This window comes from Rhinolophus sinicus, chromosome 15 (genome assembly GCF_057876585.1).
Source record: "Rhinolophus sinicus isolate RSI-liver-muscle chromosome 15, RSI-T2T, whole genome shotgun sequence".
Lineage (NCBI taxonomy): Eukaryota > Metazoa > Chordata > Mammalia > Chiroptera > Rhinolophidae > Rhinolophus > Rhinolophus sinicus.
Genome location: NC_142515.1, coordinates 83,716,523 through 83,732,288, shown reverse-complemented (window position 1 = coordinate 83,732,288; position 15,766 = coordinate 83,716,523). Strand labels below are relative to the sequence as shown.

The window sequence follows — 15,766 nt, the reverse complement described above, 5'->3', positions numbered from 1 at the left end:
ACAGGCAGGTGACATAGGCAAGGGATGCAGGGTGGGCAACACGAGCCACCAGGGGACACCAGCCCTGTCTGCAAGGGTCCACTGTGACCAGAGGCTCTGATTGTAAGAGAGACTCGGAATCTACATCTGTGTGTAAAAGCTACTTTTAACATTGCAGCGATTTTTTAAAAAAATTAGTATATAAGAAAATAGCTTTAATAAAAATATAGTGGGCATAATTGGTGATTTAGTACTTTTGGTGTGGATATAAATTCAAATTATAGCATCAGCAGAAAGCTAATTTGTATAGCAATTAAACACATTTCAGGAAATTAAAGTTGATTGTAAGAGCTTTATAAGATCGGTTTGTGTTACAAATGGATTTGTTGGTTCTAATATCCAGTCCTACTCTTTCCTGATTTTTATTCATCCATTGAAAGATGTGTGAACTGACCCAACTTTAGTTAGGCGAGTTCTTAGAATGTTTTCACACTATTCTGAACTCGCTCCTGGTCAATAAATAGTGTATTTCATAAATAGTTCATGTGTGAGCTTTGCTTATTGGCCCCACCCCCTAGTAAATTAATCAGTCTGAGGCTAATTTAATATTATCTTTAGAAGATGTTAAGTCCTATTCTATTTTACTTCTTATACCCAGCTCATTTTGGACTCACTCTCTTCCTCATTATCAAGAGATTGCAAAATAATTTAACATTAACCTACATAAATTTAATTTGGAAAGAAATATCACAGAGGCAAAAACAATCTAGAACCCTGAAGAAATAATTAAATCAGTAATAGAGAGAATATAACCCCAAGAGCATATAGAAATTGTTGGCTAACTAATTGGATGCCACATGATATAATAGCTATAAATATAAAATACCTTGGAAAAACTCAGATACTAGGCATTATAATTTGAATTATCCATAGCATACTTTGTTAGCATAAACGATTAAAATTTGAATTGTTAAGTTATTTAAATCTTGTAATCACGGTGGTATACTCAACATACATTTCACAAAACCTTTGAAGTCTATCTTTAGATTGGATTATATGAGTTTATAACTTTTTAAATGAAACAAGGTTAAAATATTTTCCAATCTTAAATGTTCATGCTTTCCTTCCCAAGGCTGCTGATTTAATTTGTATCTCTCTGACAAAAATAAAATGTATATCCTAAGTTTAAAAAAAAATTGTTTTTTAAACCTCAGAGAGGGCCAAAATGAACCATCCCAGGGCTGGATGCCTCCAGATGTTACCCTCTGGCGCTGGGGGCTGTGGATCGTGAGGCAGGCCGGGGTGAGGGTCAGTGGCCTTAGGAGGGTCCTCGAGTAATTTGCGCCCCCTCCAGTGGGGTCAGCCTACCAGTAACAGGAGAAAGGGGCAGAGGGCACGTTAGAGACAAAGGCGTGGAAGCTGGAAGGGACAGGCGGCTGGTACTGAAATAGGCACCTCATCCTGTCTCCTTCCCGCGGAGCGAGGAGTTGGGGGCGGGGGTGTTTTCCCCCCACAGCCGACACTACCCCTTCAATCCTCCCCTCCGAAGCCTGGAAGGGGTGGTGAGCTGCAGTCGACCTGGAAGTCTGGTCACCGCGGAGCTGGGGTTATAGAGACGCCGAGCGATGTTCTAGCGCCACCTCGTGGCAAGAGTGGCATCTGCACCGACGGCTGTCTCCGCGTAGCGGGCCTCCCCTTCCAGCTTGGGTTCATCTGGACAGTGACAGAACCGGTCCCTGCTGGCTGCATTGTGGAGAGCAATAGAACTGGTGGGAACGCCCCGCGGCCTACCATAACAATAATTGCGGTTGTCGTGTTCCCCGGTCTGTGATTGGGTCAGGTCTTCCCAGCAGTCATCTCTCCCTCCAGATCCCTGCCAGACCGGACCGTCTAATGTGCCACGTGGCCAGTTCAATCCATCAGGACAGATCTGGCCACAGCCATCCCTCTCCAGGACCTCCCTCGGCCTTTCCCAGGCCTGCTTTCCAGCAGGGCATTCGAGACCTGTCTGTCTCCTCACTTATTCTCCCACCATTCCCTGGGGTCCAGCAGGAGACCTGCAGGGCTGGGCGTGTCCTACAGTCTCAGCAGTCTCTCTGTGTGTCAGTTCCTTCCTGTCTCATAGGCCTCTTCTCTCTCCCACCTCTCTGTCTCCGGCAGACCCAGAATGCCATGTACGACCTCATGTCAGAACTGCATGCCCAGCACGAGGACCTTGAGGCCCGCCTGGCTGCCCTCGAAAGCCGCCTGGATGCACTGGGCACTTCCCTGCAGGCCTTGCCCAGCCTCATTGCCCAAGCCATACGCCCGCTCCCCCCACCCCTGCCTCCCCGGCCTGGCCTCCTGGATCAGGCAGCCCAGATTCCCCCATGCCAGTGGCCTCCTGTGGCCCCCTCAGATTGCGGGTGACGGCCCCACCCGCCACCAGACCCCACAATCTTGGCCATCGTGTGGCCGCCACCTCCATGCCATCCAGGAAGCCCTGTCCAGTGGCGCCTCTTGGAGTTCAAGGAGCCAGAGCTGAGTTGGGCTGAGCGGCCCGGGGCCTGCTCCACCTAGACTGTCCCGGCTGAGGGCAGGGCTGGACCTCAAGCAAGGGCAGGGGCAACTGCCACAAGCTTCCTTCCTTATTGGAGCTGGGGGAGCCCGGAGCTACCTCTGGTCCCCTAGCCCCCCGACTCTCCCCATGCCCCCGGTGGGCTCAGAACAGCTGGGAGAGGGGTCCTTGCCAGTTCAGAATAAAGCAGGACCCACCCATTTGCTGCTTGTTGTGCGTGGCTGGGGGATACTCATAATTACTGCATGGGAGGTAGACACCCAGCCCAGGGTCCCAGAATGGATGTGGGGATCAAGGTGAGCCAGCCCCATCACTTTCCTCGCTTGGTAATCTCCCAGGTGTGGCTCAACCCTGGCCAACAGGAGGCAGTTGGTAATCAGACACCCTTCCCTTTAACCAGCTGGCTTTACTGGAGTGCCCACTGTGGGCCAGATGCCTGTGGAACACAGTCTAATGGGAGAGGTGACATAGATGATGAGGGCCATTCAGTCTTTGTAGGACATATATTGAGTGCCTGCTGTATACAGGGAATGGGATGTAAATTATCACACTGACTTCATCAGAACATGACCAGGGTAGGATGGGGAAACTGAGACTCAGAGAAGTGAAGCCACCTGCCTGGGGCTACAGAGTGAGGAGGGGTGAGCCAGGACTCAAACTCAGGGGCCCACAGGCCACAGTGAAGAACCCGAATTTGGTGGAGGGTACTCCATGGGGGTCTGGTATGAGTTGGGGAGAGTGTGGTGTGAACCCAGGGTTAAAGTGGCCCCTCTGGAGTGGGTTGGAGGGGAAAGTTCTGGACACAAGTAGAATCACAAAGGCCCCACCAGTACTGGGTGCTGGGTTCAGGCAGGGGTGGCAGGCACTTGGCAGATGCTGGGCCCTGAGTGGGGCAGGGAGGGGATGCCTAGTCCCCAGGGAGGCTAATCTGGGCCCAGCAGAGAGCCCAGGCCCTGGAAGCCTCTGATAAGTCCATGGGCCACCTGGCTCAGGCAGATAGGTGGGATGCAAGAGAGAGAAGGGGGTGGGGAGGGGCAGGTGTGCTGCCGTCAGACCTGGGTTGGAGTCCTGACTCAGCCACCACTGGGTGTCTCTGGCAGTGGTTGCCCCTCTGGGGGCCTCTGTTTCCTCATCTGTAAGATTGGGTGATGAGAATAGGGCATCGTGGCCACCCTTGAGTGCACCTAGTCTGGAGGAGCCACGGTAAACACATAGCAATCACAAACACAGTGAGAAGAGGCATAAAGAAATACACAAGGCCAGAGCTAGACTAGGGGACTCTGAGGAGGTGACACTTGGGCATGTGGGGGAGGATGGGAGAGCAGATCTAGAGAAGGGCATTCCTAGCAGCAGAGCAACCGGTGCAAAGGCTAAGAAGCAAGACCTGAGCTTGGTATGTTTGGGAAACAACCAGGAGGGGGCAGGGACGGGAGGAGGGGGAGGCTGGGGCAGTGCTCCGGGCCAAGGGTGTCGGTTGGAAGATGCATGAGACCACAAGGCATGGCCCGATGGCTGCCTCTGCTCAGCGCCAGCCACATCCGCCCCCGCCCCCGCCCGACTGTGACTCATCAACGCCGACCCTACAAAAACAGGGCCCGCCTAGAGCTGGGGGATGGCAAAGTCAACAGCGCGGGCAAAAGAGTAGCAGGTCCCCGGTGGCCCAGACGGGTCACCGGGTGGACGCGGAGAACCAGAAGTCCGCCCAAGGCCTGCGGCACTTGCACAAGTTCGCAGAGGCGGAAGAAAGCGCGGGGATCCCCCGGGCTGGCGAGGAAAAGCGCTGAGACCCGGGAGGCCTGCAGTGCTCCTGGTGGCGGTGAGCCCCGGCCGCTCCCCACGCCGGCCGCGCTGTCCCGGCGGTGCGCCCAAACCTGGGCCATGCGCTGTGGAGGCGTGCGCACCTTCACACTGGAGCTGGCGCGGGGCCCGGGCGACGCGTACCGCGGCGGGGAGCGGCTGTGCGGCCGGGTGCTGCTGGAGGCGGCGGCGCCGCTGAGGGTGCGAGCGCTCGAGGTGGCGGCGCGTGGCGGGGCTGCTACGCATTGGCTCGAGGGCCGAAGCGTGGGTGTCAACGCGGTGTCCAGCGACTTCGCGGCCGCGGAGACGTACCTGCGGCGGCGGCAGCAGCTACTTGGAGGTGAGCTGCTCACCACCCACCCCATAGTGAGGTTCCTGTGGCACCCTCTCCCCAGGTCTGCGCGTTCCTCTCCAGAGCGAGGAGCCCTTCAACTTAGAGGCAGTGCGGTTAGTGACCCTTCTCAAGAAGTGGGGACCTCCTCCCCAGGATCTGTACCCTCCCAATGGGACAGCCACCCACTTACTCCCTCCAAAAAACTTTTTCCAGGGAACCCCTCCCAGGATGTGGGCTACCCCTTCCGGAGAGGACGCCCTCGACTAGAGGCTGTGCGGTGAGGACCCCCTGTCTGGGGGAATCCCTGGGTGGAGCTGGGAGATCCTCTGGACCCCAGGATCCCGTTTGCCCCAGGCCTGGGGCCCCTAATTCCCAAAGAAGGCCGCCTGTCTAGCTCTGCCAGTGCCCCCTCCCTCAGTTTATCCCGCAGTATTTGCAGGGGCGAATTCTTCCTTGGGTCGGAGGTTCTAGTGGTGTTTGCGGATGATGAGGAGACTTGGGATGGGGTCAGATCAAGCTGCGAGTCTTACATTGCTGTGAACCCCAGTCCCCCACCTTCAGGAGCAGAACAGGGGCCACAGAAAAGGTGCAGAGGACACGGGCATCTTTGGGAGGCCCTGGCCATCTGCTCCTTTATACCCATCTGCCAGGAAGCAGCTCAGACCTGGTTTTGCAACCTTGTCTTAACAGCCCCCAGATGAAGGGGGTCTCTTACTTGACCAACAGTGGAAATGAGGCATAGAGGGCATGGGCAGGAAGGGGCCCCAGTGGCACTTCCCTTCCCTTCCCCTGCAGCTCAAGGGAAATTGGGCTGGTCTCACCGTACAGTTCCGCCTGATCCCATTTACCAGTGGCTTTCTTAAGACACTGGAGAGGTGAAGTTTTCAGAGTTGCTGTGTGACCCCGCCCGTCTCTGGGCTTCTGGAGACCCACCTGTAAAATGGACTGAGGGAAACGCTTGCTCCTTATGAGCCACCACATCCCACACCCTAAAGTCACCTCATCCCTCAACTCCTCTTGGTTTATGGCCTCCTATCCTCTCTGTAGGCTTCATTTGGCCTTGAGAGAAGGTCTCAACCCCTTATTTCAGCCACAGAGGCCCCCTCCTCCAGGCAGCCCCACAGGCTGATCACTGAGTCGACAGACTCAGACTGAACCCTGCCCCTCCCTTCGGGCCTGCTCTGACCCCTACAATGGGCTGACCGCTTCCGGTTATGGCCGTCTCCCCCTGCCGATGCTTCAGAGGGGTCTGGGAATGGCCTGAGGTAGAACCAAAGGGATGGCAAAGGTGAGGGATGGGTTCAAGCAGCAGTGCATCTTGCTACCACCAGAGGGCGCAGGCGTCCCGCAGATCACTACCTAGGAAGCAACTCCCGTCTTAGAAATCCAACGTACGGTTCTTCTCTGGAGAAGCTGAGGCCCCGAAAGGGGTCATCCCGCCCCGCAGCCCTGGACCCGGGGGTGCCTGGACCTTCTCCTGTACTGGACTCTGTGAGCGGACCGAGGCTGGAGGTGCCTGAAGCAGGCACAAGGGCTAGGTCTAGGAGTCAAGTAGGAGTTTGCCAGGGGCTGGAAGCTGGGAAAGGAGCGTCAGGTGGTAGGAACAGCTTGGGCTAAAGCGCTTAGGCGCGACTGAGTTACGGAGCGTCGGGAACGGGTGGTCCGGGAACAAGTCTTTAGGAGGGGTCAAATAGGGGCGACACTGCGATTCATGCACAACCCTCTGAGATAGGGACTGATTTTCTTCCCGCTCTGTGCACGCGGAAACTCAGGCTCCAAGAGGTTGTCACCAGTCCGGGCTCACCCAGCTGAGCATGGTTCGAATCAGAGGAGGGGGGTAGCAGGTGCCCAAGGGGAGGGAGGCTCCACCCACTTTCTCCTCCCTCCTCCATTGCACAAAAGGGAAAATTGAGGTCCGGGGTGACCTAGGCTCTCAGCTTCCCGACTGGGCCAGGCCGTTCCACACCCCTCTAGCTCGAGTTGGATATGCCCGAGTCACCGCTGCAAGTGGTGGCCAGTTGATGATTAAGCCCAGGGACTGAAAGGTCTTTCTGAGTGACCTCAGATCCAGGCCCCACCTCCGGGCCTCAGTTTCCCTTCTTTATCCCCCGGATTCTCGAGAGACTGGTTCTGAGCACCCAGTGTTTCAGTTTCGTTCCAGGATCCACGAGGGTGGGGGGCAGCGGGCCCTGAGTCTGGAGTTTGTTATTTTGCTCCATGCCTGGACGGAGCCACGCCTCTCGCTACTCCATTGGTATATTTTCTTACGGGGGCGGAGTCTGAGTCTCGCCCCGCCCCGCCCTGCCGTATAAAGGCGGTGCCGACGCAGGTGGTGAAGTCTCCGGCCGGGTTAGTGAGTGCGCTTGCGTGCACCGAGTGTATTCGCGTCTGGAGGCTGCTGCGTCTGTACCTCGCGCCGCGCGGCGTCGGGGGTTCGAGGCCAGGGTCTGCGTGTCGCGGGTTCGCATCCCCAGCGAGATGCTGTTCCACAAGGTGAAGGCATTCGTGGTACAGCTGGACCGCGAGGGCGCCGATTCCGTATTCAGCGGCGGCCAGGCGGTAACCGGCCGGGTGCTCCTAGAACTGGCGGGCCCTGCGCGCGTGGGCGCCCTCAGGCTGCGCGCGCGGGGCCGCGCCCACGTGCACTGGACTGAGTCGCGCAGCACCGGCTCAAGCACCGCATACACGCAGAGCTACAGTGAGCGCGTGGAGGTCCTGAGCCACAGTGCCACGCTTCTTGAGCCAGGTATGGCCGGGGACCCCTGCGCAGTGCACGTCCTGTCCTGCGCACCCCGGGAACCTCACACAGCCACTGAGCGGCTCTCTCTTGCTCCTACCTGCAGATACCGGAGAGACTACCACGCTGCCTGCTGGGCGCCACGAGTTCCCATTCAGTTTCCAGCTACCTCCGTAAGTCATCTGGGGTGCCAGATTGTGGGGGAGTCCATTCCAAGTTGGAGGCTCCACTGTTGGTTTCTGCGGACCTCTGAGCCCCAACACTGTCTCACCGGAGAGCCCTCAGGAATGTCTCTGTGTCTCAAACCCCCTAAGTCTTTGGGGATCCCCAACCTGCGAGTCTCTGTATCTTGCCCCCTGAAGCCCCTTCCTTCCACCCCTAGGACCTTGGTGACCTCATTTGAGGGCAAACATGGCAGTGTCCGATACAGCATCAAGGCCACTCTGCACCGGCCCTGGGTCCCCGCTCGCCGGGCAAGGAAGGTGTTTACTGTTATTGAACCTGTGGACATCAACACACCTGCCCTGCTGGTGAGAGGCTGGCTGCCCCTGGAGAGGGGATGGGAGTACCCGTGGGCAGGGGCCTGGCTGGGTGACCCAAACTGACTCCTCAGCTTCTTCACGAAGTCGGGGGGGGGGGGGGGGGGGGGGGGGCATGGTCCTCAGCTTCTTCACGAAGTCGGGGGGGGGGGGGGGGGGGCATGGCAGAGAGGAGGGAAGCAGTCATGGGAATGTCTGTAGAGTCCAGGGGAGCCACGTGAATGTCCTAACTGCACCAACTTGCTGTGTGGCTTGGGGCAAGTGTCTCGCCCTCATTGAGCCTCAGATGCTCTGTCTGAAATAGGGCCCAGCCAGGCCTTGCAACAATAACCGATTACTGAGCACTAATTAATTACACACTAAGCACTTAGCTCGTTTATTTTATTCTTAGCTTAATCAGATGGGTTGTATTTCTGGATCCATCTTACATCTAGTTTCTAAATTGTGAAAAGAAACCAGGAAACTGGGCCCTGCCCCAGGCCCTCCCTCAGCTGGGGGTGGTTAAGAAGCCCCACAAGGTCGGTGGTTTGCACAAAGTGACCCATGTATGTTCCTTTCCTTCACCTTGCTCAGGCTCCTCAAGCGGGAGCTCGGGAGAAGGTCGCTCGTTCCTGGTACAGTAACCATGGCCTTGTCTCCCTCTCAGCCAAGATCGACCGCAAGGGGTACACACCAGGTAGCAGTCGGGAGTGGCTGGATTGGGAGGATGGCCAGTGTCAGGGCTGCAGGTGGGGAAACTGAGGCCCCGCCATTCCTCATTGCAGGTGAAGTAATCCCCGTTTTTGCTGAGATCGACAATGGCTCCACTCGTTCGGTGCTGCCGCGGGCGGTCGTGGTCCAGACGCAGACCTTCATGGCACGAGGTGCCCGCAAGCAGAAGCGTGCAGTGGTGGCCAGTCTCTCGGGTGAACCTGTAGGCCCTGGGCGGCGCGCGCTGTGGCAGGGCCGGACACTTCGGATCCCTCCTGTGGGCCCTTCCATTCTGCACTGCCGTGTGCTGCACGTGGACTATGCCCTCAAGGTGGAGTATCATAGAAGGCAGAGGGTGCTACATCTGCTCTGCTCCCAGACAGAGTCCCCCCGGGGCTGGATCTGGGGCCTCCCAGCACAGGAAGGGCCTCTTTCTGTAGAAGGCGGGTGTGGGGAGGCTGCTTGGGCACCCTCCATTGTGGCTCCTTCTTCCAGGTCTGCGTGGACATCCCAGGCACATCCAAGCTGCTCCTGGAGCTGCCGCTGGTCATCGGCACTGTCCCCCTGCAACCTTTCGGCAGCCGCTCGTCCAGCGTGGGCAGCTACACCAGCTTCCTATTGGACTGGGGTCTGGGGACCCTGCCAGAGCGGCCTGAGGGTGAGCACCTGGTTCTGCTGTCCCCGGAGGTGGGTGGGGTGGGTGCCAGGCCAACTCGCTCTCCCCAGCCTTGATGTCCCCATCTGTAATAGTGCACAGTAACAATCATGTTGGCTGCCACGGGTCCCCCCAGAATCCCAAGCTGAGGGCACACAGCCTGTAAGCCCAGAACTGGCACAAACAGGCTCCTGACCGTTGTCCCCAATTCCGGGCCTCCCCACCTCACCAGCCTCACCCCCTTCCTTGGCCTTCACTTCCAGCCCCTCCTGAGTACTCTGAGGTCGTAGACAGTGTGGCAGCCGTGGGACAGAGTCCCTTCCCAGTGCCTCAGGACTCCGACATGAGCCTTGAAAGCCCGTTCTTCGCCTATATCCAGGAGTTCCGCTACCGCCCACCACCCCTGTACTCTGAGGTGAGCTTGGGGATACAAGAAGCCCCCATGCCTCTTCAGGCCCTGGAAGCCAAGATGGGGGTGGGAGACACAGGAGTTTTAAATGTTGATGAAACTCCTATATCTATATGTGTTCAGGGCTCGAACCAGCCTTGAGTCCCTGTCTGCTCTAGGGGTTGCCCCCTGGCTGAGTGTGGGAGTTGAAGACTAAGGGATAGGAGGGGTGTTTCTGAGCCTCTGGTGTCCCCTGAGGCTTGATGGGTTCATTTTCCTCAGGAGGATCCAAACCCACCCTCCGAGGCCATGAGGCCACGCTGCATGACCTGCTGAGTGGAAGTGGATCCCTAGAGGGACAAAGTTACACGTGTGCTTCCAGCCACCATGGACCTCGGGAGTGGCTGGATCAAGAGCAGACCAGCCTGGCTGCACTGAAGTTGGGGAAACCAAGTCTCAGAACAGGGCAGGGCTGTTCTGATATCACACAGGACAGAGGAAGAGCCAGTCTGGGATCTGACTTGTCTGGACTGGGCCTTGTAAGACATCAAATGCCTGGTATAGGATCTGAGAGACTGTTCAAGCCGTCTGTGCTGGCCTGCGGGCAGGGCTAGGGTCCCCTAGGAGCCTCCAGTCTGAGAGAGACAGCCAGACATAAATAGTGCCAGTCTTATGGCTCCAGAGGAAGGCACCAGGCTAGGAGAGTCCAGAGAGGAAGCAGAGGAGGCTTCCTAGAGGAAGGGGCATTTTAGCTGAGGCTTTGGTATATGAATAAGAGCTCAGCAGGTGGGTAAGTGAGAAGGAAGAGAAGTCAGAGAAGGTTCAGAGCTGAGTGATGTTTGGAGACTGCCCCCTTCATCTTAGAACTGGGGCTTAGAGGGCAAGTGCCTCAGTTGAATCACACTGATCCAGCAGGTGAGAGGGCCCAGGAATGAGCCATTCAGAGAAGCAAGTTATAGGAACTTTGCGAGGCCTGTGGGCTGCAGGGGCAGCAGCTCCAGCCTTTGAAGCCTCTGAAAGCTGGAGATTCCTGCCCCACACTGGGACTACCTGGGGGCTTCAGACACAGCTGCCTGGGTGCTAGATGGCCTGGAAATCCAGGTTCAGAGGGGGACATACAAGACCAGCTACATAACTTGCAAATGAGAATGTGGAGCCCGTGTTCAAGGATTATCAAGAATTTCAAGATAGTAACAGCAGAGCATTCAACCAGGTCCAGGGGACAGAGGTCAGCCTGTGTTGACACAGCAGGGCCAGTGTGTTTCTGGAGACCCCTGTGTTTGGAAGGATAAAGTGGGAGGGGGCAGCTGGACAAGCCCCCAACTTCAGAGTCCCAGCCCTGACTGGGGCAGGGCCCCTGCCTGGGATTCAGCATTTCTGATAAGCCTTAAATCGTTCTCTTTTGTACAATTATTTTTTAAAAATAAAAATGTGGAGAAGAGACTGGGCTTATTGGTTTATCTCCACCCCCCCACCCCCCCCCCAAGCTGCCGAGGAAGCTGAGATGGCCTTGACCGCCATCCTGGGTCAGGATCTTGGATTGAACACCAGACCGAGGAGGGTTGAGGTACCCATTGTCCAGAAGGGGAAACTGAGGCCCAGAGATACGTAGAGAGGCTGAGCTCGGGTTGGAGCCAGAGCCCATGCTCCATACCTCTTCCTTAGTGTAGTCACAGGGTCTGGAGTGTGAATGGTGGAGGATAGGCAGAGGTCTGTCCTCAGCAAATGAAGAGGGGGCTGGGCTGGGCAGGGGGTTCAGGGTGCAGAAGGATCCTGCCTGAGTCTGGGCTTTTTTTGTTTTTATTGAGGTCTGACTCATATACCATAAAACAAACCATTTTACAGTAAACAATTCCGTAGCTTTAACACATTCGATGTTGTGCCATCCTCACCTCTATCTAGTTCCAGAACAGTTTCATCACCCCAAAAGGAGACCCTGTCCCCATTAGCAGTCACTCCCCATCCCCCATCCATAGACAACCATGTACCTGCTTTTTGTCTCTGGATTTGCCTGTTCTGGACATTTCCTATAGTTGGGATCAAACACTATGTGGCCTTTTGTGTCTGGCTTTTCTCAGTATATTTTCAAGTTTTACCCACTTTGTAGTGTGTTGGTGCTCCATTCCTTTTTATGGCTGTATAATATTCCACAGTGAACGGACTGCATTTTGTTTATCCATTCATCAGTTGGTGGACAATTGGATCGTTTCCATGTTTTGACGATTGTGACTAGGGCTGCTGTGGAGGCACATGTAAGGATTTGTTTGAACTCACTGGGCATTCAGGCAGCCTGTGGAGCGGGAGGTTGTCATTCTCCTGGAGTTGCAGGTGGGGAAAGTGAGTCCAACAGAATGAGGTCTGATAGAGCTGTAAGGACTGAGAGAGCTGCCACTCAGAATTGCCGCTGAAACTCCAGAGGCAATTCTCCCCCAGGCCACCTGACACCCCACTTGATGCTCCCACAATGCCAGCATTCAGGCTCAGCCCAAGTCCAAGGCCCCGCCCCCTGTTCTGAATGCCCAGGCTGTGCCCACCAGCCACCCCAAGGCTGTGAAAACTAATTGGTAGCCCAGGATAGCCGTTGGTGGGGCCACGGAGCAGGGATGAGGGCTGGGGAACCTAGGGGCTGAACTCTGGGAAATCTGGGTTGAGCCTTTGCTCTCTGTGTGACCATGGGCAGGGCACTTGCTTCTGAGCCTCAGTTTCCCTATCTGGGACTCTGGGACACCTTCCCTCCACAGCTTCCATCACCCTCTTTCCTGGTCTGTGTATGGGCCTTGATTTCCAGCTGCTCCTGGTCCTGGGGTCCACTCAGCACTCCCTGTCCAGCAGCAGCTGCTCTGGGCAGCTGATTTAGCATCCAGCTCTGAGCACACCAGACTTGGAGGTCACTGGGCCTGGGAGGAAGGGAGAGCTTTCCACAGCACAGTTACCCAGACCCCAAATCGGCAGCCTCAAGAGGGGGTGAGTTCCCCATTGCCCAGGGTGTGTGAAACACAAGATCCCAGTTTCCAGATTTATGTTCCCAAACTGCGAAGAGTCCGAGGTGTTTATTGCAACAGCAGATGTGGTACAGTTCTACAAAAGCTTGTCTCTGGTGGGCTTGGGAGGACAAGCCACCCTGTGTCCCCAGGACTCCTGTGTCTGCAGCTGTGGGGAATCCGATCCCTAAAGGAGGCAGATTTTCTGGTTCAGATAAATGACAGCCAGGATGGAGCTGGCTTAGGCAGTCCAGAATCCAGGGAACTCCCTGAACATAGGGAGGAGCCCATAGGGCATAGAGGAGAGTGGCCAAATCGTCTCCTAAAATAAAATCCCACCCTTCCCCGGGCTGTCCATTCACCTCTCCTTTCAGCTCCCTCTCCATCCCTGGCTGCTACTCAAACACCAAAAGCTGGTTCCCACCACAGGGCCTTTGCACATGTTGTTCCTTCTGCTGAAGGCTCTTCCCTATGGTTGGCTCCTCTTTACCCCCAGCATCATCTTTTCAGGGATACCCAACCTCCTGGCTGAAGTACTCTGGTGTAGATAAAGAGTCTGGTGGGGTGGGAGTGTCACTGCCTTGCACTTGTTCCCAGGACCCCCTAGAATCAGACGTGGAACCTGTTTGGAGAGTCAAATGCCAAGTCTGTCTCTGTCTCACTACTGTCTCAGTCTCACTCACTATCTGTCTCTGTCTCTTGCATCACCGTCTCTTTTGGTCCCCATCTCTCTGTCTCTGACCCTTTTACCCTCTCTGCCTCCTGCCCTGGCCAGGCCAGGCCCAGGGCATGGAGTGACAGGCAGGCAAGACGCCTGCTGCTTGTTTTCCACCCTCACTGGCAGAAGGCCCAGTCAGGCTGCTGTTCAGGAATCCTCCAGCCGCCCCGCTCCAGCCACCAGGCACAAGCTGCCACCAGCATCTCCTCCCCAGCACATTCTGTCCTAAGCAGGACCTACTGGCGGTGAACGGGAGGGGGAATGCATTTCTGCAGGGCTCAAGTTACAGGACAGTCCGTCCTGGTATCCCTGCTCCCCACCAGCCCTGCTCCCCACCTGTGCTGCCCCCTGACACCTCCCCTCCCTGCTCTGGGCTTAGATCTTCATGAATGGGTCCCCTCGGCCAGCTCATCCCCACCTCAGGACCTTTACGTCTGCTATGCCTTTCACCTGGAGATCCCTTTCTACCCAGGACTTCCCTCAGATCACACATCACCTCCTCAGAATGTCCTCCCTGTCTGTAGGCCGGAATGCCCCCTCAGTCCCCTGCCCCTGCCTGATGCATTTTGCTTTCTGAACTTTCCCCCTCCCCAGAGTTATATATTTACTTGTTTGCTGATGTGTTGTCTATTACCCCAGGGCCCTGCTGGGTCCCCAACTCCAGGCACACACAGTAGGTGCTTGGTGAATAATTCAGAATTGACGTAATTTCCTCCCAACATTCAGCTCTGCCAGAGCCGCGCAGGCTCACTCATGCAACTGCTCACCCCCTCAGCCTGCCTGACCCTGTGCTCCCCTGCTGTCCCCTATACTTCCCTGCTGTTCCCTGTACCCTCCTGCTGTTCTTTGCATCCCAAAATCTCCCAGCCCTCCTGCCTTTGCCAAGGGAGTTCCCTCCACCAGATCTACCTTTTTCACAAGGGATTGGGTCTTTCTGTCTCTTAGGTTCATGGGGCTTCACACACAGGGCAGCCCTGATGCACATGCACAAACAGAAACACACACAGGAAGAGATACAGAAACGGGCCAATGAACTTGGGCATCCGTGCATCAAGCACGCTAAACCTATCCAAATAGGTAAGGCAGTAACGACCACGCTTACCCCAGGGCCAGGTGCCCACAGACCTGGTTGAGGGCTTGCAGGATGTTCACATGTAGTTTCCCCACTTGAGGGAAAGGCGGTTATGGCTTCCGTGTTACAGGTGAGGACGGGACATGGGATTGAACCCCCACCAGGGTGTTCACAGACTTGTTCACATGCACCTCTGCCCTCACTTCCCCCACCCGGGAGTTGTCCCCACCTTGTTTTTGATATTCATGGAAGGCCAGGAAAGTCCCCAGAAAACATCAGGCTGGGCAAGGGGCCCAGGAGGAAGTGGTGACTCAGCAGGCAGCCATCAGTGCCTGCCATGCTGGACGGGTGGCTGTCTGGGGGAGTCACAGAGAACAACAAGATGGGGACTACAGGGTAAACAGCCCCTCCCCCCCCTCAGCAAGTAGGGGAGGGTCACCTGTGTTCCAATACCTTAGCTCTGCTGAGCCCAATTCGCAGGTGGAAAAACTGAGGCACAGAGAACAAGTGATTTGTCCGAGGCCTCCCAGCCAGGATGGGGCAGGCAGTCCTTGGTAAAAGGGTCTTGGGGACATCTATTCTCCCTGACTGCCTTTGGTGCGGAAAAGGAGCCAGGTCCACTTCTGGGCTCCAGATGTGGACACGTGACTAGATCTGGCCACTTAGAGCTTTTTGTCACCCCAGATGCAGCCATTGATTCAAGGTTAGGCATATGACTCTGGCTGACCCAATCATCCTGGGAGTTTGGGGGCTCCCTGGCAGTGAGGATAGGAGCCATCTTGCCACCATGGCAAGGACAGCAGAACAAAGTCCAAAGGATTTTGTTGTGGAGTCCACAGACACCCCCAGCCCTGTGGAGTCAGGCCACCCTGAGAGTCAGGCCAGGGGGAAGGATGGGGGCACTGGAGGGTCCTGAGACAGCTTCCAGGAAGAGAGGACATTGGTGTTGGGGCTTTGATGGATGAAGAGGAGTTCTCCAGATTGCTAAGGAAAGGTATTCTAGGCAGAGGGAATAGCCTGTGCAACCACAGCAGGCAAGAGAGAGTCAGATGTGTCCTCGGCTATCCCAAGGGGTTCTGTGGAGCACAGATGAGGCAGCTACAGCCATGTTTGTTTATTTACCCCTAGGGCTAGGTGCTCCTCCCACCACCAGCCCCCTGAGGGTGGGACTGGGTCTTTTTTGTTGGCAGCTGACACTCCATTAATATTTGTGATGTAGGTGGCCCTTCTTCTGGGAACATGAAGGGTAGGTTGGGTGGGATGGGTAGGGGGATGGTGAATAAGGGGAGGTGGCATCCATGAGGCAGGAGAGTTTGGGG

The 15,766-nt window shown here is 56.1% G+C and overlaps 2 protein-coding genes across 9 annotated transcripts in view; both read left to right on the top strand.

The window, feature by feature from the left end:
* KCNN1 (potassium calcium-activated channel subfamily N member 1) overlaps positions 1 to 2,736 on the top strand; it is a 28,857-nt gene extending 26,121 nt beyond the window's left edge. For 6 of the 7 annotated variants that reach the window (XR_012498058.2, XM_074337897.2, XM_088792386.1 and 3 more), the window contains one exon: positions 2,140 to 2,736. Coding sequence is in view for 5 of the 7 variants with exons in the window: in XM_074337897.2 (XP_074193998.1) it covers positions 2,140 to 2,388 (249 nt within the window). In the remaining 2 variants the exon portion in view is untranslated. The remainder of the gene's footprint in view (positions 1 to 2,139) is intronic. The other variant, XR_016019009.1, reaches the window with a different exon arrangement.
* Positions 2,737 to 4,132: 1,396 nt separating this feature from the next.
* ARRDC2 (arrestin domain containing 2) lies at positions 4,133 to 11,117 on the top strand. 2 transcript variants are annotated; one of them, XM_019737022.2, is made up of 9 exons: positions 4,133 to 4,673; positions 6,982 to 7,413; positions 7,511 to 7,577; positions 7,787 to 7,934; positions 8,517 to 8,619; positions 8,708 to 8,964; positions 9,129 to 9,291; positions 9,552 to 9,703; positions 9,959 to 11,117. In XM_019737022.2, the coding sequence occupies exons 1-9, from the start codon at positions 4,415 to 4,417 to the stop codon at positions 10,010 to 10,012; spliced, it is 1,635 nt and encodes a 544-aa protein (XP_019592581.2). In that variant the 5' UTR covers positions 4,133 to 4,414; the 3' UTR covers positions 10,013 to 11,117. The 2 variants fall into 2 exon arrangements, with proteins under 2 accessions (XP_019592581.2, XP_019592582.1); XM_019737023.2 differs by lacking the exon at positions 6,982 to 7,413 and having other exon boundaries at positions 4,134 to 4,673.
* The last annotated feature ends 4,649 nt before the right edge of the window (positions 11,118 to 15,766 follow it).